The sequence below is a fragment of the Coregonus clupeaformis genome, chromosome 26 (assembly GCF_020615455.1).
Source record: "Coregonus clupeaformis isolate EN_2021a chromosome 26, ASM2061545v1, whole genome shotgun sequence".
NCBI lineage: Eukaryota > Metazoa > Chordata > Actinopteri > Salmoniformes > Salmonidae > Coregonus > Coregonus clupeaformis.
Window position 1 is genome coordinate 139,124 of NC_059217.1, and position 24,164 is coordinate 163,287.

Consider the following 24,164-nt stretch of genomic DNA (forward strand, 5'->3'; position numbering starts at 1 on the left):
CACTGTCATCATCATCAGCTTTGAACTATTTGCTCATTCTCAAATGTGATCAAACAACATGTATCCTGTATGTATTCTGCGTCAAAGAACATGTATCCTGTTCCTGTGTCAGATGATGCCACGTTTTGTTTGATTAGAAATGTTCCAGTTCCTACTAAAGTTCCACCCTGATAGAATGCACCCAGTCCTTGTGCAACCTAGGTAGGCCTACTTGGTAACTAGGTGTTGTAATGCTAGATGTCATTGATTAAAGGACACACACACACACACACACACACAGACAAAGACACACACAGTGGTGTAAAGTACTTCAGTAAAAATACTTTAAAGTACTACTTAAGTAGTTTTTTTTTTTTGGGGGTTTGTACTTTACTATTTATATTTTTGACAACTTTTACTTTTACTTCACTACATTCCTAAAGAAAATTATATACTTTTTCCCTGACACCCAAAAGTATTAGTTACATTTTGAATGCTTAGCAGAACAAAAACTTGTCCAATTCACACACTTATCTATAGAACATCCCTGGTCATCCCTACTGCCTCTGATCTGGGGACTCACTAAACACAAATGCATTGTTTTTAAATGACGTCTGAGTGTTGGAGTGTGACCCTGGCTATCTGTAAATTATGTCTGAGTGTTGGAGTGTGACCCTGGCTATCTGTAAATTACGTCTGAGTGTTGGAGTGTGACCCTGGCTATCTGTAAATTATGTCTGAGTGTTGGAGTGTGACCCTGGCTATCTGTAAATGACGTCTGAGTGTTGGAGTGTGACCCTGGCTATCTGTAAATGACGTCTGAGTGTTGGAGTGTGACCCTGGCTATCTGTAAATTACGTCTGAGTGTTGGAGTGTGACCCTGGCTATCTGTAAATAAAAATAAAAAAGACAATTGTGCCATCTGGTTTGCTTAATATAAGGAATTTTAAATTATTTGCACTTTTACTTTTGATACTTAAGTATATTTTAGCAACTACATTTACTTTTGATATTTAAGTATATTTAAAACCAAATACTTTTAGACTTTTATTCAAGTAGTATTTAACTGGGTGACTTTCACTTTTACTTGAGTCATTTTCTATTAAGGTATCTTTACTTTTACTCAAGTATGAGATTTGAGTACATTTTCCACCACTGCACACACACTTCGTGTACATCCCAAATGGCACCTTATTCCCTATATAATGCACTACTTTTGAGCAGGGCCCACCAGGGCTCTGTCAAAAGTAGTGCACTATATAAGAAACAGGGTACCATTTGGGATGTACACTTGATCATAGGAAGAGTTGATGATGGCACAAATTTCTGTTGTTTAAATGTTCTTAAGAGAAACACTGTGAAAACACTCTTGTGGCCGATTCACAGGTGGAGAAAGAGACCTCTATCAACAAACTTTACCATCATTGTTTGGCTCACACACACGCATAGAAAATAATAATAAAAACAAAAGGGGAAAACATCAAAAACAACAACACCCTGTTCTCAAAGCTGTTTCCATAGTTACATACTGTACGTGTGATGCTTTATTTACTTGTTGTTATGGTCATCTTGTTGTATTTTACATGTTGGGCTGTACAGTGGTTCAATGTACACATCAGTCACGTTCTGTGTATGTGTGTGTGAGTGTGTGTCAGGGTGGAGTGGGGTGAGGTGACACAGAGGACACATACATAGTGACATAACACCCCTTTTTACCCTCTCTCTCTTCCTCACTCTTCCACTGTATCTCTTCAACATGTTGCCTGACTGCTATTTAACACAGAAAAGATCAATCCAGAGATACGCAACATCTGAGTATGTGAGGGGTTCCGTGAATGTAAGAGTGTGAGTGTCCTGTGAGAATGTGGACTTAGGTTAAGGATGGTGTGTGTGCGTGTGTGTGCACGCTTTTGTCTGAAGAGATGGGCGGTTCACAAGCATCAATTCGTATAAACGTGTCACCAAAACATTCAACCCAAATTGAACAGAACAAAAAAAACAGCAGGACTTAACTCTCAGACACACAGAGAGACACACTAACTGTACCCTTCAGAGAGCACATATCAACATGTATGTGCATATGAACATGTGATGTATATGCCCTATTGTATTGAAAACACACACACAAGCACATACATGCCTACATGTACACACACAAACATAAAGAAAATGTGCATCCCAAAGGGCACCCTATTCCCTATATAGTGCACTCCTTTTGACAAAAGTAGTGCACTATAAAGGGGATATGGTGCCATTTGGGACACACCCACATACAACTTGAATCCTAAAGTATATTGTCTAAAAAGGCATTAAGGAAATATTGCTGAAATAAATACAAATACATTAAATTATATAAAATAGTGGGCAGAAAACATAACTCTGTTAAATACAACAAATCAATTAATAAAACAATTATATATATATTTTTATCCATAACAAGTCAAATCAGCTATTAGAGAAAATACTTGTGTATGGGTCCAAAAGACAGGTACAGTTTTCTGACTGCCTGTAGATGGAGACAGACAGGTTCATTTGTAAACAATAGACAGACAGTCTCAGACAGACAGAGGTGGATGGATCTCAATTCAGACATTCAGAAATCATATCAGTATGAGAGTATAGAGGTGTATGCAGTCTTGAGGATGTGTTGGGGGTAGATAGTGAGGGGTGAGGGGCTCTAGGGGTAGAGGTTGTGTGGTTGTCTGGGGGGGCAGAAGGGCCTATGGACCAGGCGGATGGGTGGTAAGGGCTGTGTGGGTGTCTGATATCACTTCCGGTTGCAACAGTCACGGTTGATTGGCAGTGCTGCGATGATCCCCTCTAGCACCTGACCTGGATCCGCCCCCACCGCCCCCACCGTCCCAAAAACCCCCCCAATTAAAAACGTTATTGACATCAGTTGGTTGGTGACAACAGTGCAGTCGGACTGACGGGGCTTCATGGCAGCAGAGACAGAAGAGGGAGCGAGACATCTCACACGCTCATTTTTTCTGGTTCATATACAGTCAATGAACTAAGCAGACCAGACTCAGCTGCAAATGCATTGGTACCTATGAGAGAGTCATCCCTTAAGCAGACCGGAACTGTGACCATTCTTATCAATGGTAAACGGCCTGAGTGGGACATCTTAATTTATCCACCTTCTTTGATGGCAGTTTGACTGTAACTCTGGGCTCTGAGCTGATTTGTGGTCCGACGCCCTGATTTCAGAAATTGTGTGTATGCTTTGAAAATTGTGTGTATGGATGTGTACTATACAAGTGAGTGTGTGTGTGTGTGCACGCGTCAGTAAATGTACATGTGAGAGTATGTCTATGTGAGTGTGTGTAACCCTGTACATCAGTGTGTGTGAGACGAAAGTCCCAGTGTGTAGGGTGGGGTTAGAGGTTAGAGGTCAGGGGTCCGGGTCAGGCTGAGTTGGGGCTCCGTCGGGGAGGTAGGGGGTCATCCTGTCCTGTGTGGATGGATGGTTTGGGGTTCAGTAGTTGTAGCTATAGCAGGGTATATCGGGGGCAGTTGTTGGGAGGCATCCCAACTGGTCATCCCAGTTGATGTTGGGGGGCTAGAGCAGGGTCTGTGGGGCAGGTGGGGCCTTGATTTATGGGCACATTTGAAATTGGGGGGCGACCCGTGTGGTTTTTTCAGGGTAGAGTAGTTGAAAAGTGGGGGGCTATAGCAGGCCATCTATGAAGCTGGTGTCGAGGCGCTGGATGAGCACGCGGATGAAGGACATCTCTTTACGCGTGTTCTCAAAGATGATGCGTGGGTCGTCTGACTGGCAGCGCAGGCAGTTGGGAGCCATCACCATGGCCAGGTTGTTCACATCCATCTTAGTGATCACCACGTTGGCAGGCTGGCCAAACACCTGGAGGGTTAGAGAAACACACAGAGAGAGAGAGAGAGAGCGAGAGAGAGCGAGAGAGCGAGAGAGCGAGAGAGCGAGAGAGCGAGAGAGAGAGAGAGAGAGAGAGATGATGGGTGTGTTTGAGCAGGTGTGTGTGTGCGTTACCTATAGGAAGGGTGATGTGTGAAGTTAAAAAGTGTGTATTTGGATGAGTGTGGATGAGTGTGTGAGCATGAGTGTGTGTAGAGAGGATGATGTACTATATGTAATTTTAAGATGCTTTTTTTTTGTACATCTCAAAATAGGACATTACCCCGTTAAGATAACTAATTTTCCAAAGATATCTACAGTGCCTTCGGAAAGTATTCAGACCCCTTGACTTCTTCCACATTTTGTTACGTTACAGCCTTATTCAAACATTTTCCCTCATCAATCTACACACAATACCCCATAATGACAAAGCAAAAACAGGTTTTTAGATTTTTTTTGCATATGTATTACAAATAAAAACCTGAAATATCACATTTACATAAGTACTCAGACGCTTTACTCAGTACTTTGTTGAAACACCTTTGGCAGCGATTACAGCATCGAGACTTCTTGGGTATGACGCTACAAGCTTGGCACACCTGTATTTGGGGAGTTTCTCCCATTCTTCTCTGCAGATCCTCTCAAGCTCTGTCAGGTTGGATGGGGAGCGTTGCTGCACAGCTATTTTCAGGTCTCTCCAGAGATGTTAGATCAGGTTCAAGGCCGGGCTCTGGCTGGACCACTCAAGGACATTCAGATACTTGTCCCGAAGCCACTCCTGCGTAGTCTTGGCTGTGTGCTTAGGGTTGTTGTCCTGTTGGAAGGTGAACCTTCGCTCCATTCTGAGGTCCTGAGCGCTCTGGAGCAGGTTTTTCATCAAGGATCTCTCTGTACTGGGCTCCCGAGTGGCGCAGCGGTCTAAGGCACTGCATCTCAGTACTTGAGGCGTCACTACAGACCCCCTGGTTCGATTCCAGGCTGTATCACAACTGGCCATGATTGGGAGTCCCATAGGGCGGCGCACAATTGGCCCAGCGTCGTCTGGGTTTGGCCGGTGTAGGCTGTCATTGTAAATAATACTTTTTTCTTAACTGACTTGCCTAGTTAAATAAAGGAAAAAAAATAACAAAAAAAACGTTGCTCTGTTCATCTTTGCCTCGATCCTGACTCTCACAAATGTTCTTCTAGTCTCCCAGTCCAAACAGCTGAAAAACATCTCCACAGCATGATGCTGCCACCACCATGCTTCACCGTAGGGATGGTGCCAGGTTTCCTCCAGACGTGACGATTGGCATTCAGGCCAAAGAGTTCAATCTTGGTTTCATCAGACCAGATAATCTTGTTTCTCATGGTCTGAGAGTCTTTAGGTGCCTTTTGGCAAACTCCAAGCGGACTGTCATGTGCCTTTTACTGAGGAGTGGCATCCGTCTGGCCACTACCATAAAGGCCTGATTGGTGGAGTGCTGCAGAGATGGTTGTCCTTCTGGAAGTTTCTTCCATCTCCACAGAGGAACTCTAGAGCTCTGTCAGAGTGACCATCAGGTTCTTGGTCACCTTCCTGACCAAGGCCCTTCTCCTCCGATTGCTCAGTTTGGCTGGGTGGCCAGCTCTATGATGAGTCTTGGTGGTTCCAAACATCTTCCATTTAAGAATGATGGAGGCCACTGTGTTCTTGGGGAGCTTCAATGCTGCATACCCTTCCCCAGATCTGTGCCTCGACACAATCCTGTCTCGGAGCTCTATGGACAATTACTTCGACCTCATGGCTTGGTTTTTGCTCTGACATGTACTGTCAACTGTGGGACCTTATATAGACAGGTGTGTGCCTTTCCAAATCATGTCCAATCAATTGAATTTACCACAGGTGGACTCCAATCAAGTTGTAGAAACATATCAAGGATGTTCAATGGAAACAGGATGCACATCAAGGATGTTCAATTTAGAGTCTCATAGCAAAGGGTCTGAATACTTATGTAAATAAGGTATTTATGTAAAATTTCTAAAAACCTGTTTTCGCTTTGTCATCATGGGGTATTGTTACGAACCCCGTGGCTCTAAACGTCTAGGGTGGATGGACATGAGACCCGTAACATAAATCATGCAAATTATAAGTGTGGCATGGAACAGTGAGAAGGAAAAACTACACGACAACCATAAACTACCGTCAAACACAAATGGTTTATTTCTGAACACACGGTAACGGTTTGGGAAAAGGGGCTGAGCAGGACCCAAGAAATGAAACAATAAGGTAAAACACCCCTAAGCTGATCTTGCCTGCCTCAAGAACCGCTAGGCTACTGCTACCATACAAAAATACAGTGGGTGGTCCGCTCAGGTCTAACTAGTGTTTATAGACAGTTCTTTCTACGGGAAATGTATGCCCAAGGGCAGCTAGCTCAAACTCCCCTTTTCCCAGAAACACACAATAGTTACCAAACAGAGTAACCAGCAACTTAGTGAGTACTCTAAACAAAGGACATCACAGTATCCATTACTCACATACAAAACAGTAGTCTAACAGAATTACCAATCATAGTAAACAGCAACTTAGTGAGTAACCAAAAACAGGACACCACCGTGTCCATACTCACATACGGAAATATTCTCTCTCTCTCAACAAACACAAGACTGGTTTTTATACAATGGGATGTGTGATTGAACAAACGAGTAACAGGTGGTGCAATGCACAGGAATGTTCACTGATTGGTCCAATCAGCAGACACCTCAACGACCACCAATCAGGAACATACAGGACACCTGTGATTAGGGCAGAAGGAGTAGAAACACACAAAAACACAGGATACCTGTATCCGTAACACTCCCACCCCTTAAAAGAGCAAACCACAATGGTTTGCGACACACGCATCTCATCACAACACCCAAAATTCAATAATCATCCTGCCGGGATAACAAAACCTAGATCATTACACACGAGACAAAGCATCTGCCAACACATTATCCAACCCCTTTTTGTGGCGGATCTCCAAATTATAATTTTGCACGACAAGTGCCCAACGCATAAGGCGTTGGTTCTGGTTGTACATCCGGTGGAGAAAAACTAAGGGGTTATGGTCAGTATACACTATCACTGGTAATGCACTGGAACCAACATAAACTTCAAAGTACTGCAGAGCTAACAACAAAGCTAGAGCTTCTTGTTCAATGGTGGAATAGTTTGTCTGACATTTGTTAAATTTCCGTGAAAAATAACAGACAGGATGGTCCACTCCACTCTGGTCTTGCTGCAGTAGAACAGCCCCAGCACCTCTGGCACTTGCATCTACCTCCAGTTTAAACGGTCGTTCAAAATCTGGCGCAGCAAGAACAGGAGTACTACATAAGAGTGCTTTAGCAGTGTTGAAAGCAGTACGACACCCTTCAGACCATACAAATTTTCTCGCCGGACTGAGCAAATCCGTTAATGGAGCAACTACCGCAGAGAAATTTTTACAGAAGCTACGGTAGTAGCCAACCATCCCTAAAAAACGGCGTAGCTCTCTTCTGGTGGTAGGTGCGGGAAATGCGTTTATAGCTGAGACCTTGGCATCTACAGGGCGCACCTGACCATGGCCGACCTGTTTACCAAGATAAGTAACAGTGGCTTTGACCACTTCATAATTCAAACTGTCTTCAAGAGGTAGCGCTGCCAGAACCTCTTGGGCTTTACCTGTTAGTTTACACTGAAGTAATAGGCACCATACCTCTTCGGGCCATTTCAATGCTACCGCTATACGTTCAAACACACTGAAATAGGAATCAACCTCTGACTCCCTAAACACAGGTACCAAGGTGTTCTGTCTACTAATATCAAAATTAGCAGACGACACAGCTGGTGAGGCTGGCTCACTAGCAGGCATAGTATGAGCAGAGACTAACCTCGCTGTTTCTGCCTCTAGTTCCATTTTACGCATCTCCAGTTCCATCTTACGCGTCTCCAGTTCTTGATCAAGCCTACGTGTCTCCAGTTCTGCCTCTAGCTTACGCGTCTCCTGTTCTGCCTCTAGCTCCATTTTACGCATCTCCAGCTTGTCTTGCCTGATTTGTGCCCGCTCTTCCGCCTCCATTTGGAGCCGTGTCGAGCGGACATCGATCCTGGCATCACTGTCAGTCAGTGGGGAGAGTGGGTCATAACGGGGCAAGGTGGCTGGAGCCTTAGCCTCGTCCTCAGACACTGATGGGCTTACAGGAACAGCCACCACCTCCCCTACAGGAGCAGCAGACTCAGGCGGCGGTAACTCAAGCACTCGCTCAACAATATTTCTAACACTACTTTCCTCACTTCTGCTTTCACTAAACCCCTCGGTATGGGTGCAGAAAAGTGGTCAGCCAAAACCTGTAGATCCACTCTACGGCAATTCTCAAAAACCTCCCACGTAGGGTTTTCCAAAAATGCCTCCAACTCAAAAGTAGCCATCCTACTAGCAACAAGAGCCGTCGACTACTGAACACACACAAAAAAAACAGGTAGGACAGCTGCCAAGCTCAACACTGAACCAGACACTTACTAATTTGCATGAGTAGCATGGGATAGATCCCGGACGAGCCCCCACTTTATGTTACGAACCCCGTGGCTCTAAACGTCTAGGGTGGATGGACATGAGACCCGTAACATAAATCATGCAAATTATAAGTGTGGCATGGAACAGTGAGAAGGAAAAACTACACGACAACCATAAACTACCGTCAAACACAAATGGTTTATTTCTGAACACACGGTAACGGTTTGGGAAAAAGGGCTGAGCAGGACCCAAGAAATGAAACAATAAGGTAAAACACCCCTAAGCTGATCTTGCCTGCCTCAAGAACCGCTAGGCTACTGCTACCATACAAAAATACAGTGGGTGGTCCGCTCAGGTCTAACTAGTGTTTATAGACAGTTCTTTCTACGGGAAATGTATGCCCAAGGGCAGCTAGCTCAAACTCCCCTTTTCCCAGAAACACACAATAGTTACCAAACAGAGTAACCAGCAACTTAGTGAGTACTCTAAACAAAGGACATCACAGTATCCATTACTCACATACAAAACAGTAGTCTAACAGAATTACCAATCATAGTAAACAGCAACTTAGTGAGTAACCAAAAACAGGACACCACCGTGTCCATACTCACATACGGAAATATTCTCTCTCTCAACAAACACAAGACTGGTTTTTATACAATGGGATGTGTGATTGAACAAACGAGTAACAGGTGGTGCAATGCACAGGAATGTTCACTGATTGGTCCAATCAGCAGACACCTCAACGACCACCAATCAGGAACATACAGGACACCTGTGATTAGGGCAGAAGGAGTAGAAACACACAAAAACACAGGATACCTGTATCCGTAACAGGTATTGTGCGTAGATTACTGAGGAAGTTTTTGTATTTAATCCATTTTAGAATAAGGCTGTAACGTAACAAAATGTGGAAAAAGTCAAGGGGTCTGAATACTTTCCGAAGGCACTGTATATGGCTACAGTAGACTGGCCAAGATTTTTGGTATTTGGTATTTTATTAGGATTCCCATTAGCTGTTGCAGAAGCAGCAGCTACTCTTCCTGGGGTCCACACAAAACATGAAACCTGACATAATACAGAACATTAATAGACAAGAACAGCTCAAGGACAGAACTACATAATTTTTTTTAAAAGGCACACGCAGCCTACATATCAATACATACACACGTGTGAGGTGTTGCTTTATCTGTTTTTTGAAACCAGGTTTGCTGTTTATTTGAGCAATATGAGATGGAACGGAGTTCCATGCAATAATGGCTCTATATAATACTGTACGCTTTCTTGAATTTGTTCTGGATTTGGGGACTGTGAAAAGACCCCTGGTGGCATGTCCGGTGGGGTAAGTGTGTGTGTCAGAGCTGTGTGTAAGTTGACTATGCAAACAATTTGGGATTTTCAACACATTAATGTTTCTTATAAAAAGAAGAAGTGATGCAGTCAGTCTCTCCTCAACTCTTAGCCAAGAGAGACTGGCATGCACAGTATTTATATCAGCCCTCTGATTACAATGAAGAGAAGATGTGCCGCTCTGTTTTGGGCCAGCTGCAGCTTAACTAGGTATTTCCTTGCAGCACTGGACCACACGACTAGACAATAATCAAGATTAGACAAAACTAGAGCCTGCAGAACTTGCTTTTTGGAGTGTGGTGTCAAAAAAGCAGAGCATCTCTTTATTACGGACAGACCTCTCCCCATCTTTACAACCAATGAATCTATATGTTTTGACCATGATAGTTTACAATCTAAGGTAACGCCAAGTAATTTAGTCTCCTCAACTTGTTCAACAGCCACACCATTCATTACCAGATTCAGCTGAGGTCTAGAACTTAGGGAATGATTTGTTCTAAATACAATGCTCTTAGGTTTAGAGATGTTCAGAACCAGTTTATTAGTGGCCAGTATGAAAAATGTATGCACTCACTAAAACTGTAAGTCGCTCTGGATAAGAGCGTCTGCTAAATGACTAAAATGTAAATGTAAATGGCCACCCATTCCAAAACAGACTGCAACTCATTGTTAAGGGTTTCAGTGACTTCATTAGCTGTGGTTGCTGATGCGTATATGGTTGAATCCTCAGCATACATGGACACACATGCTTTGTTTAATGCCAGTGGCAGGTCATTGGTAAAAATAGAAAATATTAGATGAATGCTAGGTGTCTTTTTGTATCTTTCTTTTTGCAGATAATCAACAGTAGCCACTATCCATCCTATTGCTACTATGTTCACTATTGAAGGTTTACTTTTGTAAATCACTTTCCCTAAAATAAATAAGCTCAGTGAGTGGATTGATGAGCGCTTCTTTTTACACTGTACAGTATAGTGTATGTGTGTGTGTGTGTTACCTGTAGAAAGCGTATGAGGTAGCAGAGCACCAGTTTGTTGATGTGAGGCAGGCCCATGACCACGTTGACTGCAGCCTCAGGGTCATCATAGTGAGTGATACACTCCTCATAGAACTCATGCGGAATCAACGGCTCCTCCAACTCCCTGTACCAAAACTTCAACAGAGAGGCTGGGGGGAGAGAGAGAGGAAGAGAGGGGGAGAATTGGAAAGAGAGAGACAGGGAAATTGGAAAGAGAGAGACAGGGAGAAATAAGAGTAATTTATTTGCTCTAGCTATCTCTACAGTGTAAGTCTTTTAAAACATTTTTATTCAATGACAGTCAAATCAAGAGACAGAAACAGTTGACTGGTCAGACACAAAAAAAACTCTACCTCCCTGGCCAGCACACACTGACAGTAATGCCTTAATCACCCAGAGTAAAGACCAGAACAAAATAACACCATCACAGTTATCTATGTGTGTGTGTGTGTGTGTGTGTGTGTGTGTGTGTGTGTGTGTGTGTGTGTGTGTGTGTGTGTGTGTGTGTGAGAAAGAGAGACCCAGCTAACAATTCTAGGGAGAGAGAAACATTTTGTAATGTTACCCGTAATGTTCCCCTAATGTTTGAGTGTCCAGTTTTCTGTTAGTTAGGGGAACATTCTATTTATGTAAGAAAAAAACTTCTGAGAATCTTTTTTGCATGTGTTGGTGTTAAAGTTAGGAGAACATTTCAAACAGAAATTATCCAGAATATGGTTACAATGTTCTCAGAATATTCAACATTAATGTTCTAGATGTGTTTTATGGGATGTTGCAAGAACATTAATGTGTTTAGTTTTCTGAGGGTTTGGAGAATATTACATCAAGGTCCCACCAAACATACACAGAACACGGTTTCCATGTTCTCAGAATATAAAATATTAATGTTCTAGACACGTTTCATGGGAAAGTTGCAATAACATTTCTGTGTATCAGTTGTCAGGACGTCGCCTGATGGTCCCAAAGAAACGCTCTCCCCAAAAAATATGTTTCATTACATATCCCGCCATGTTACTGTTGCCAAGCCCATGATTGGTCAACCACTGATCCATTCACAGCTCTTTTTGTCTGTTGGCAAGAGTAGGGCTACTCACACACAGTGCTTATCACTTACATATTTGACACACATGATTACATTGTGCATGTTCATTTACACAGTAAATATTATTCAACATGTCGTCCTGTGGGATTTGAACTCACAACCTCTTCGTTTATAGCATTCAGATCTTCTTGCTATGCCACCATGTCTGCGTCAGTTATCAGTTAATCTGACTATTCTCTCATTATTGATTTGATTGCCTTATTTCAAGGGCTTTCTGTATAGTTGTCTAATTTTGTTTAGGGCATATTAACCTGTTTTAATGGTACTCCTGAATCACTATGATCAATAAAAGTTTTTTCTTGAGTGTACTTTTAACAGAGCTGAGATTTACTGCGAAGGATGTTTACCTTATTGCTTACACCTATCAAGTTGTTTCAGATCTACACAAGTAGAAGGGGTTAGGGTTTCTTCTGGACAGGACCTAACTATACTGGCCCAATAAGCACATACCCTAGATATCCTTTATTGGGAAAGTGGTTAGGCTGTGGATTACTGGTGGCTTGGGTTCAAGACCTGCTAGGGGAGTCATCCTACTTTCACATTTTTAGCAATATAGGTTAACATCATTACTTGGCAACAGTTACAACAGACCTAATTAAAATGAGTTTCTTATTGAAAGATGGGAATCGGTAGAATTCTAGATAGCTGAGCATCTCAAAGAGAACTCTATCGTCTTTTTGAAATCCACACCACATACACCATGTAGAACAAACGTGTCTCTGATAAGGAATTACATCAGCTCTCGTCATTGCATTTCTATCTGTAACACTCCTAATTTGTTGCTGAAACATGGCCCAGGTGGTAGTGTTGCTTCTGACATACCCAGAACATGGTTGGCACATTCTCAGAATATCAGAAAAGTGTATATTTATAGTAGCATGTCTGTACTTTCTAACATTTTACATTTAAGCAATGATGATGCCAGTTATACCAAAACAATACACAACACAGAGATCCATCTCCAAGTTTTAATGTGGAAAAATAGACAAATTGCAACAGAATAACTTGGGACCAATGTTGGGGGTCATATATTACTTACAGTTGTATTACTTTTATGAGTAACAGAGTAATATAACGAGTTACTGTCTTCAAATATTGTAATAATTACAGTTACTTTTTCAAGTAACCCATATATTACATTCAGAAGCATATCTATACCGTCGTGTTATATAGGCCTATATTTGTTAAAGCCTTGTCTCATGCTAATGGAATTCATGCTGTAGGCTAACTCGTTTCCAAAAAGGGGGTTCGTAAAGGTGAACATCAAAGAAAGATAGCAGCTGTGTTACCCCGCTTAACATTTTCCTTGTGGAAATGCTCACATTATGTTGAGTTAATCGAGGAGAAAGAGAACAACATTTTAGTCAAATGCAAACTCTGCAAAGGCAGCATTGATCTCCTCGTCCAGAAACACCACATCAAACCTGAAAAAGCATGTGGAGGTCGTGCACAAAGGCACTAAGCTGGTAGCCAAAGTTCCAGAAATGTGTGAAAGAGGAGAAATCTATACATATTATGGTAATAAACAAAGCTGTATAAATAATGTGTTCTAACGAAATGTCCATATAAACAATGAAAATATCTGATGAATGCAATTCAAAACGGCAATAATGAGCATTAACATATATTGCTAAGAATGTGAGAGTAGGGTGAAATACTTAGCGGGTCTCAAACCCAGGCCACCAGCACCAGTGACCCACACCCTAACCAATGTCCCAATAAGGGATATCTAGGGCATGTGCTTATTGGGCCAGTATAGTTAGGTCCTGTCCAGAAGAAACCCTAACCCCTTCTCCCTAGGCACTTACGTAGATCTGAAACAACTTGATAGGTGTAAGCAATAAGGTAAACGTCCTTCGCAGTAAATCTCAGCTCTGTTAAAATTACACTCAAGAAAATATTTTATTGATCATAGTGATCCAGGAGTATCATTAAAACAGGTTAATATGCCCCACCAACATTCCACAACTATACAGAAAGCCCTTAAATTGCTGAAATAAATAAATAAAATCAATGATGAGCAAATAGTCAGATTAATTGATACAAGAGAGGAAGATCGGAGTACAGTGAACCAAGAGGTTGTGAGTTCAAATCCCAGGAGAGTACATGTTGAATAATAATTACTGTATAAATGAACATGCACAATGTAATCAGGTGTGTCAAATATGTAAGCTGAAAACACTGTATGCTTAAAGCACTGTGTGTGAGTATTCCTAACCTTGTCAACAGACAAAGAGCTATGAATGGATCAGCGGTTCACCAACCAGGGTCTTAATTGGCTCGGCAACGTGATGTGTAATGCATTTTTTTGGGACACATAAATGTTCTTGCAACGTTCCTCTGAAACGTGTCTAGACATTTTTTGGGGTGGGACGTTGATGGAATACTCTCCTAACCAACAGAAAACTGGACACATTAATGTTTTTGCAACGTTCCCATGAAACGTGTCTATAATATTAATATCTTAAGTTCTAAGAACATGGGTAACTTCTATTTGACATTAAGTGAACAGTCTCTTGGAAACATTCCTTGCATATCACAGGAACATTTTTATCCCACAATTACTGTTGTTTACACAATCCAAAAACGGTCCATTATAAATCACAATCTGGGTCAGGTGGTCACGATTTGAAAGCTTGTTCTATTGCCAACATGCTAAGTTATAAAATACGATCTTACATTGCTAGGCTTTCACAAGGCAATTCACAGAAACAGATCGCAATGTTGGTGAGAATAGAAAGGAGTCATGAGTGCCTTCAGGTGCTTGTGCCGCGACAAATGTTCTTCACAATAAACAAACATAGGCTCATTCTGTTCAGGACAACCCAGGGTATGACGCCATGTCATCTTGTAACTGTACATCAAACATAGTGATCATAAACCTTGACACTGTATATGACATTATTTTTATGACATGGAAATGTGAAGTGCACATTTGGACTTGGGTGTTAGGCTTGCTTGTATGACATCAAATAGATATTTATTATAATCCTCAATGTCTCATCTTTCAAAATACATCGATGTCATCTTAATTTCCAGCATTTCCCTCACGCAGACAACAAAACATTTGCAAAAGTTGCCCGATTACAGGGAGGGATGGGGGCAACTTCTTGTCGTGCGCGGTGCTCAAGTTCAGAATGGCTGTCAGTCAAAACCCATACAGAGCAGTGAAGCGCATAGCCAGAGCTCTGACGTCATTTATAGCATGTTACTGTACAGTCACTACGTTCCAATTTAGGTGCTTATTAGTGCCCAAATCTGCCCTTTTCAACCCGTTTACGGGTATGAGTGTAAAGGGCTACGGGAACGTTCTCTAAAGTTCTGGAAACGTTTGTTGTTAGCTGGGGAGAGAGAGAGAGTTTGTGTATGTGCTCTTGTGTGAGAAAGAGAGAGAAAGAGTGTGTTTGTGTGGTTCATCCAAGTGTCTCTGTGCTGGTAATAGAGTTATGACTGATGACCTAGTAAAGCACTAACTGTCTCTCTCCAACCTACAGCCAGGACTGCTCTCTTCCTTCTAAAAGGAATCATTTTTTAAATTACTGTAGTTTTGCAGCAGGCACATTGCTCCCAGCATGCTTTGGTGTTGGGGCTATTAATACTCAGAGAGAATTAGAGCTCTGCAGAGGGCCTGGGGCTAGTGGAGGGTAGGAGGGAGGGAGAGAGGGGAGAGGGAGCATATACAGTGGGTGGATGGATCAGGACCTAGGATGTGTGTGTGCGGTGTGTGTGTTACCTGGGATGTGTGGGTCCTCCAGATCCGTGGGGATCTTCCATTGGTCCACCTGCAGCTTGAGGGCGTTGACCTCATCTATGTCACCTGGAACCCTGTGAGGTCAGGGGTCAGAGACACATTAGACTCCTCCTCCTCCTCCTGACATATGAAAGTCATTCCTCACAGCATGTCCATCCCTTACCAATCCCCTTATCTCTTTCATTTATCGCTCTCCCTCTGTCTGGTCTCTGATGAGTACCAGGACATTCACTGACAGGCGTGTCTACTACAACTAACTCCTCCCTCCCCCTTTCCCTCCCTAGTGTTAGTGACTGAGAGTTACAGTACCAGTCAAAAGTTTGGACAAACCTACTCATTCCAAGGGTTTTTCTTTATTTTTACTATTTTCTACATTGTAGAATAATAGTGAAGACATCAAAACTATGAAATAACACATATGGAATCATGTAGTAACCAAAAAAGTGTTAAACAAATCAAAATATATTTGAGATTTGAGATTCTTCAAATAGGCACCCTTTGCCTTGATGGCAGCTTTGCACACTCTTGGCATTCTCTCAACCAGCTTCACCTGGAATGCTTTTCCAACAGACTTGAATTCTAAATAAACACAGACAGTGTCACCAGCAAAGCACCCCCACACCATAACACCTCCTCCTCCATGCTTTACAGTGGGAACTACACATGCGGAGATCATCCGTTCACCCACACTGCGTCTCACAAAGACACGGCGGTTGGAACCAACAATCTCCAATTTGGACTCCAGACCAAAGGACACATTTCCACCGGTCTAATGTCCATTGCTCATTTGTCTTGGCCCAAGCAGGTCTCTTCTTCTTATTGGTGTCCTTTAGTAGTGGTTTCTCTGCAGCAATTCAACCATCAAGGCCTGATTCACACAGTCCCCTCTGAACAGTTGATGTTGAGATGTGACTGTGAAGCATTTATTTGGGCTGCAATTTCTGAGGCTGGTAACTCTAATGAACTTATCCTCTGCAGCAGATGTAACTCTGGGTCTTCCATTCCTTTAGCGGTCCTCATGAGAGCCAGTTTCATCATAACGCTTGATGGTTCTTGAAATTTTCAGGATTGACTGACCTTCATGTCTTAAAGTAATGATGGACTGTCGTTTCTCTTTGCTTATTTGAGCTGTTCTTGCCATAATATGGACTTGGTCTTTTACCAAATAGGGCTATCTTCTGTATACCCCCTACCTTGTCACAACACAACTGATTGGCTCAAATGCCAAGCGTGTGCAAAGCTGTCATCAAGGCAAAGGGTGGCTATTTGAAGAATCTCAAATGTAAAATATATTTTGATTTGTTTAACACTTTTTTGGTTACTACATGATTCCATATGTGTTATTTCACACATGAAAAAAAAATGTATGCACTCACTAACTGTAAGTCGCTTTGGATAAAAGCGTCTGCTAAATGACTAAAATGTAAACGTAATTTCATAGTTTTGATATCTTCACTATCATTCTACAATGTAGAAAATAGTAAAAATAAAGAAAAATCCTTGAATTAGTAGGTGTGTCCAAACTCTTGACTGGTAGTGTAGGTACGGACCTGAAGATGCCCTCTGTCTGGTCTCCGTTGAGCCCCAGGACCTCCTCTGAGAGGCGTGTTTGGACCCAGGGCAGCTGGCTGTCGGGGTAACGCTCCTTCTGCAGTGACATCACATTCTCCAGGGAGGAGCCAAACATGGAGGGGCTGAAGATGGCGTTCCTGGCATGTTTGATCTCCTCCAGACACGGCTTCTGCAACCCCTGGATTACAACACACACACACACACACACACACACACACACACACACACACACACACACACACACACACACACACAAACTGGTTGTTAGATAAGACACAACTACTATGTGCTTCTGCAACCCATGGATTTCAATACACACAGACACGCATGTTTATGTAACCTATATCTATACAGGGGTCAACATTGAGACCCAAGTCTCTTTTTAAAGTGAGTCGTACAAACAACACACAACATGCACATCTATTTAGAAAAAAAGAAAATACATACATAATTCCAACAAAACAAGTTGTATTGTATTATACTGTGTCTAAGGGATAATCAACAAGGGGATGTGCAGTTCCATGATAACATAACACAACTCTACGGCTCTCGAGGTGTAGCTAAAGCGACACATACTGGTATGACCTTCATAAATGTATCTAAATTAATTATTGAGAGACCAAGAATAAGTATGAAAGGAGTGGGCAGGGAGAAAAAGGAGGAGGAGAGAGAGAGAGAGAGAGAGACGAGAGAGAGAGAGAGAGAGAGAGAGAGAGAGAGAGAGAGAGAGAGAGAGAGAGAGAGAGAGAGAGAGAGAGAGAGAGAGAGAGAGAGAGAGAGCGAGAGAGAGAGAGAGAGAGAAAAAGAGAACAGTTTGCTCTAGGGCAGAATCAGTCCTATTAATCCCCTGGAAAAGGCTCTGCTCTGGGGTTAATACCAGTCAAACACTGGGCCTCATGCTATGGCATACGGTCAGGGTGTGTGTGTGTGTGTGTGAGAGTCCACCAAGTGACAAACTGTCTCTATTACCACCCTGCAGAGATGCTGGCACACGCTACTCGCCTCACACACGCTATGCCAACCACCAGTGCCCGCTAGCACAGGCTGGCATCACCACAGGTGATGGGAGATGGGAGCATACACACACACACACACCACACACACACAACCAATGAATTACACTACCCACCACTATCAATCCATCCATCCCTCGCTCTCTCCTCTTTCATTCCCTGTCTGTTAGTCTTCCTCCATCTCCCTCCCAATTAATTCCTCTCCACTGCTCCTTTGCTCTGTTCATCACTCTTTCCCTTGCTCTCTCTCTTCATCTGTCTATCTCCTCTCTCCCTCGCCTGTCCTTTCCTTCTGTTCAGCCCTCTGTCTGTTCCTGCCTCTCTAGATCGAGGTGTAGACAGCAGATGAGAGACGGCCTCACTGGCCCCTCCTGTGGCCGGAGTGGGAACAGCACCATTTCATGACAGGAAGTAGAATCTTTCCTCCATGGTCACACTCTTCAGGAGGATTTGGTGTTGAACTTATATGATGGTCTGTCAGATAAAATAGGGAATTGTGTCAGCTCTATTCATTCTATTTCTATGTTCCTAATATTTCACATGAATACACCCCATGATTACATGACTCTCTTTCCATTAGGAAAAACTGAGCTAGATGTTGGCTAGTAGTCTGGTTTACACCCGGATAATAGATGGTCTACTCTGATTTATTCCTGCAACATTCCATGCAATGCTGCTGGCTCTGATAAAGTATTTGGTTCACAGATAGGCATAGAGAGGAGGACATAGAGAGAGGAACTAGGACAGAGCGTTACTAGGGGGAAAAATATAGGTTACTAGGACATTCAAAAGGTCAGATGTCAGTAGGTCACAGAAGAGATCATCACTGGACACCAGTAGAGAGAGGCTGTTCTATTACAAATCATTTAAACTAGTGGACTGGCCTGATAATGATTGGTACTGGTCTAAAACAGACAGCTAACTGGGATAGTATCGACTGGAACCGGTTTAGTGAGACAGTCAGTCAGATAATGTTTTTTAGGTCAGGGGGAGGATAGATGAACAACGAAATGGAATGCCCCCCTGAAGGCTGTTTCCATGAGGTCAGGGGGAGGATAGATGAACAACGAAATGTCCCCCCCACACACACACACACACACAAACCCTCACTCGCCGTATGCACGCACGCAAACACACACGCGCATGTACACACTCACTCAAGCATATATACCCAAACACACACAGACACACACGCACCCCTCCGTCTGTGAGCCTGGAGAACAGAGGCAGACTATGAAGTCATGTGATCTGGTATAAAAACACCCAGAACATACATCTGCCTGAAGAGCCCCTTTAATTGGTGGACTGGTTAAGGAATCAACATGAGCATGTGTGTGTGTGTTGTGTTCTCCCAGCATCCTCAGCAGGAGTCCTGCTCCAGACATTACATTAATAATATACTGCATTATGTCCACCGCTCGCTGAAACAATAACTCAATTAAGACACACACCCACACACATACACACCCACACACAAAAACACACACACAGCTATAGGGAGATGATCCAAATCAGAGGCTAATGAAATGGAAAAACAGGAAGTCCTCTGTCACACAAACAGAAACAAAACAAAGGATAAATAATGAGGTGTGTGAGTGTTTGTTTGATAAATAAGGATTATATCTGGAGTGCAGCTTATCCTCTCAATCATTACTTACTGATTTCCTACTTAGAAAATAGGAGCTTAAAGCAATACAAGTCAGCGGTGACATACCAGTGAATGTTTGTGTAGTGCATTGTGTCCCATATTGTCACGCCCTGGCTCTGGGGACACTTGTATGTTGAGCCAGGGTGTGAGTTTCATTTGTTTCTAGTAGTTGTATTTCTAGGTTGGCCAGAGTGGTTCCCAATCAGAGGCAACGAGTGTCAGCTGTTGCTGGTTGTCTCTGATTGGGAACCATATTTAGTTTTTCCCTTTGTGGGATCTTGTTCCAGTTTTTGTTTTTAATAAAGAGTATGTTTGCCTTCAACGCTGCGCCTTGGTCCTCCTCTGTTCCCGACGATCGTGACAGAAGATCCCACCAGAACTGGACCAAGCAGCGGGTCCAGGAGCCATCGCCAGGGAAATCTCTGGCGGATATCCAGCGCCTCCTCGACTGGGTCAAGCCGGGTGAGCAAGAGAGGGGCTTGACGTGGAAGCAGAAGGGCGAAAGGCTGGCGAGAAGTATGGAGACCTGGTCCACGGGTAGGAGAGAAGCCCAGAATTTTTTTAGGGGGGGCTAACGCCGTGGACGACGGGGCAGCAGGAGACCGCGATAGAGCGGCCCAGCGGGTTGGCAGAGGAGGCCGCCAGGTTACGGGGGCCACTGGTCAAAGAGGGGAAGGAAGGTGTAGAGGCACTGCGAGAGGTACTGGGGTGTGTTACCAGTCCGGTCCGGCCCGTTCCTGATCCCGGCGTAGGGCCAGTGGTGTGTGTCCCCAGTACGGTCCGGTCTGTTCCTGTCCCTTGCACCAAGCCAATGGTGCGCGTCGCCAGCCCGGCTCGGTCCGTTCCTGCTCCCCGCACCAAGCCAATGGTGCGCGTCGCCAGCCCGGTCCGGCTCGTTCCTGCTCCCCACACCAAGCCAATGGTGCGCGTCGCCAGCCCGGCTCGGTCCGTTCCTGCTCCCCGCACCAAGCCAATGGTGCGCGTCGCCAGCCCGGTCCGGCTCGTTCCTGCTCCCCGCACCAAGCCAATGGTGCGCGTCGCCAGCCCGGCCCGTCCTGTTCCTGCTCCCCGCACCAAGCCAATGGTGCGCGTAGCCAGCCCGGCCCGTCCTGTTCCTGCTCCCCGCACCAAGCCTATGGTGCGCATCGCCAGCCCGGTTCGGTCCGTTCCTGCTCCCCGCACCAAGCCAATGGTGCGCGTCGCCAGCCCGGTCCGGCTCATTCCTGCTCCCCGCACCAAGCCAATGGTGCGCGTCGCCAGCCCGGCCCGGCCTGTTCCTGCTCCCCGCACCGAGCCAATGGTGCGCGTCGCCAGCCCGGTCCGGCTCGTTCCTGCTCCCCACACCAAGCCAATGGTGCGCGTCGCCAGCCCGGCTCGGTCTGTTCCTGCTCCCCGCACCAAGCCAATGGTGCGCGTCGCCAGCCCGGTCCGGCTCGTTCCTACTCCCCGCACCAAGCCAATGGTGCGCGTCGCCAGCCCGGCCCGTCCTGTTCCTGCTCCCCGCACCAAGCCAATGGTGCGCGTCGCCAGCCCGGCCCGTCCTGTTCCTGCTCCCCGCACCAAGCCTATGGTGCGCGTCGCCAGCCCGGCCCGGCCCGTTCCTGCTCCCCGCACCAGGCCAATGGTGCGCGTCGCCAGCCCGGTCCGGCCCGCTCCTGCTCCCCGCACCAAGCCAATGGTGCGCGTCGCCAGCCCGGTCCGGCCCGCTCCTGCTCCCCGCACCAAGCCTATGGTGCGCGTCGCCAGCCCGGTCCGGCCTGTTCCTGCTCCCCGCACCAAGCCAATGGTGCGCGTCGCCAGCCCGGTCCGGCCCACTCCTGCTCCCCGCACCAAGCCAATGGTGCGCGTCGCCAGCCCGGTCCGGCCCGCTCCTGCTCCCCGCACCAAGCCTATGGTGCGCGTCGCCAGCCCGGTCCGGCCTGTTCCTGCTCCCCGCACCAAGCCAATGGTGCGCGTCGCCAGCCCGGTCCGGCCCACTCCTGCTCCCCGCACCAAGCCAATGGTGCGCATCGCCAGTCCGGTCCGGCCCGCTCCTGCTCCCCACACCAAGCCAGTGGTGTGCGTCGTCAGTCCGGCACGGCCCGTGCCTGTTCCCCACACCAAGCCAGTGGTGTGCGTTGTCAGTCCGCACGGCCCGTGCCTACTCCGGCCTGTTCCTGCTCCCGCACCAAGCCAATGGTGCGCGTCGCCAGCCCGGTCCGGCCCACTCCTGCTCCCCGCACCAAGCCAATGGTGCGCGTCGCCAGTCCGGTCCGGCCCGCTCCTGCTCCCCACACCAAGCCAGTGGTGTGCGTCGTCAGTCCGGCACGGCCCGTGCCTGTTCCCCACACCAAGCCAGTGGTGTGCGTTGTCAGTCCGGCACGGCCCGTGCCTACTCCCCGCACCAAGCCAATGGTGCGCGTCGTCAGCCCGGCCCGTCCTGTTCCTGCTCCCCGCACCAAGCCAATGGTGCGCGTCGCCAGCCCGGCCCGTCCTGTTCCTGCTTGGTGCGCGTCGCCAGCCCGGCCCGGCCTGTTCCTGCTCCCCGCACCAAGCCAATGGTGCGCGTCGCCAGCCCGGCCCGTCCTGTTCCTGCTCCCCGCACCAAGCCAATGGTGCGCGTCGCCAGCCCGGCCCGGCCTGTTCCTGCTCCCCGCACCGAGCCAATGGTGCGCGTCGCCAGCCCGGTCCGGCTCGTTCCTGCTCCCCACACCAAGCCAATGGTGCGCGTCGCCAGCCCGGCTCGGTCCGTTCCTGCTCCCCGCACCAAGCCAATGGTGCGCGTCGCCAGCCCGGTCCGGCTCGTTCCTACTCCCCGCACCAAGCCAATGGTGCGCGTCGCCAGCCCGGTCCGGCCCACTCCTGCTCCCCGCACCAAGCCAATGGTGCGCATCGCCAGTCCGGTCCGGCCCGCTCCTGCTCCCCACACCAAGCCAGTGGTGTGCGTCGTCAGTCCGGCACGGCCCGTGCCTGTTCCCCACACCAAGCCAGTGGTGTGCGTTGTCAGTCCGGCACGGCCCGTGCCTACTCCGGCCTGTTCCTGCTCCCCGCACCAAGCCAATGGTGCGCGTCGCCAGCCCGGTCCGGCCCACTCCTGCTCCCCGCACCAAGCCAATGGTGCGCGTCGCCAGTCCGGTCCGGCCCGCTCCTGCTCCCCACACCAAGCCAGTGGTGTGCGTCGTCAGTCCGGCACGGCCCGTGCCTGTTCCCCACACCAAGCCAGTGGTGTGCGTTGTCAGTCCGGCACGGCCCATGCCTACTCCCCGCACCAAGCCAATGGTGCGCGTCGTCAGCCCGGCCCGTCCTGTTCCTGCTCCCCGCACCAAGCCAATGGTGCGCGTCGCCAGCCCGGCCCGTCCTGTTCCTGCTTGGTGCGCTGTCGCCAGCCCGGCCCGGCCTGTTCCTGCTCCCCGCACCAAGCCAATGGTGCGCGTCGCCAGCCCGGCCCGTCCTGTTCCTGCTCCCCGCACCAAGCCAATGGTGCGCGTCGCCAGCCCGGCCCGGCCTGTTCCTGCTCCCCGCACCGAGCCAATGGTGCGCGTCGCCAGCCCGGTCCGGCTCGTTCCTGCTCCCCACACCAAGCCAATGGTGCGCGTCGCCAGCCCGGCTCGGTCCGTTCCTGCTCCCCGCACCAAGCCAATGGTGCGCGTCGCCAGCCCGGTCCGGCTCGTTCCTACTCCCCGCACCAAGCCAATGGTGCGCGTCGCCAGCCCAGCCCGTCCTGTTCCTGCTCCCCGCACCAAGCCAATGGTGCGCGTCGCCAGCCCGGTCCGGCTCGTTCCTACTCCCCGCACCAAGCCAATGGTGCGCGTCGCCAGCCCGGCCCGTCCTGTTCCTGCTCCCCGCACCAAGCCTATGGTGCGCGTCGCCAGCCCGGCCCGGCCCGTTCCTGCTCCCCGCACCAGGCCAATGGTGCGCGTCGCCAGCCCGGTCCGGCCCGCTCCTGCTCCTGCTCCCCGCACCAAGCCAATGGTGCGCGTCGTCAGCCCGGTCCGGCCCGCTCCTGCTCCCCGCACCAAGCCTATGGTGCGCGTCGCCAGCCCGGTCCGGCCTGTTCCTGCTCCCCGCACCAAGACAATGGTGCGCGTCGCCAGCCCGGTCCGGCCCACTCCTGCTCCCCGCACCAAGCCAATGGTGCGCGTCGCCAGTCCGGTCCGGCCCGCTCCTGCTCCCCACACCAAGCCAGTGGTGTGCGTCGTCAGTCCGGCACGGCCCGTGCCTGTTCCCCACACCAAGCCAGTGGTGTGCGTTGTCAGTCCGGCACGGCCCGTGCCTGTTCCACCGGTGCCTGGTTCGGCACCGGTCAGCTGCTTCACGCCGGAGCTAGAGCAATCCGCTCCACCAGTGTGCAGTCCAGCTCCGGCCAGCGGGGCCAGACC

The 24,164-nt window shown here is 47.4% G+C and overlaps 1 protein-coding gene across 1 annotated transcript in view; it reads right to left on the bottom strand.

Annotated features, from left to right (window-relative positions):
- Positions 1-2,173: 2,173 nt before the first annotated feature.
- The window catches only part of LOC121540039 (rho GTPase-activating protein 39), a 183,711-nt gene continuing 161,720 nt past the window's right edge, over positions 2,174-24,164 (bottom strand). Inside the window, exons 11-14 of the mRNA XM_045207614.1 lie at positions 17,124-17,323; positions 15,556-15,647; positions 10,700-10,869; positions 2,174-3,844 (exon numbers count right to left, since the gene is read on the bottom strand). Of these exons, the coding sequence (XP_045063549.1) occupies positions 3,650-3,844; positions 10,700-10,869; positions 15,556-15,647; positions 17,124-17,323 (657 nt within the window). The 3' untranslated portion in view covers positions 2,174-3,649. The remainder of the gene's footprint in view (positions 3,845-10,699; positions 10,870-15,555; positions 15,648-17,123; positions 17,324-24,164) is intronic.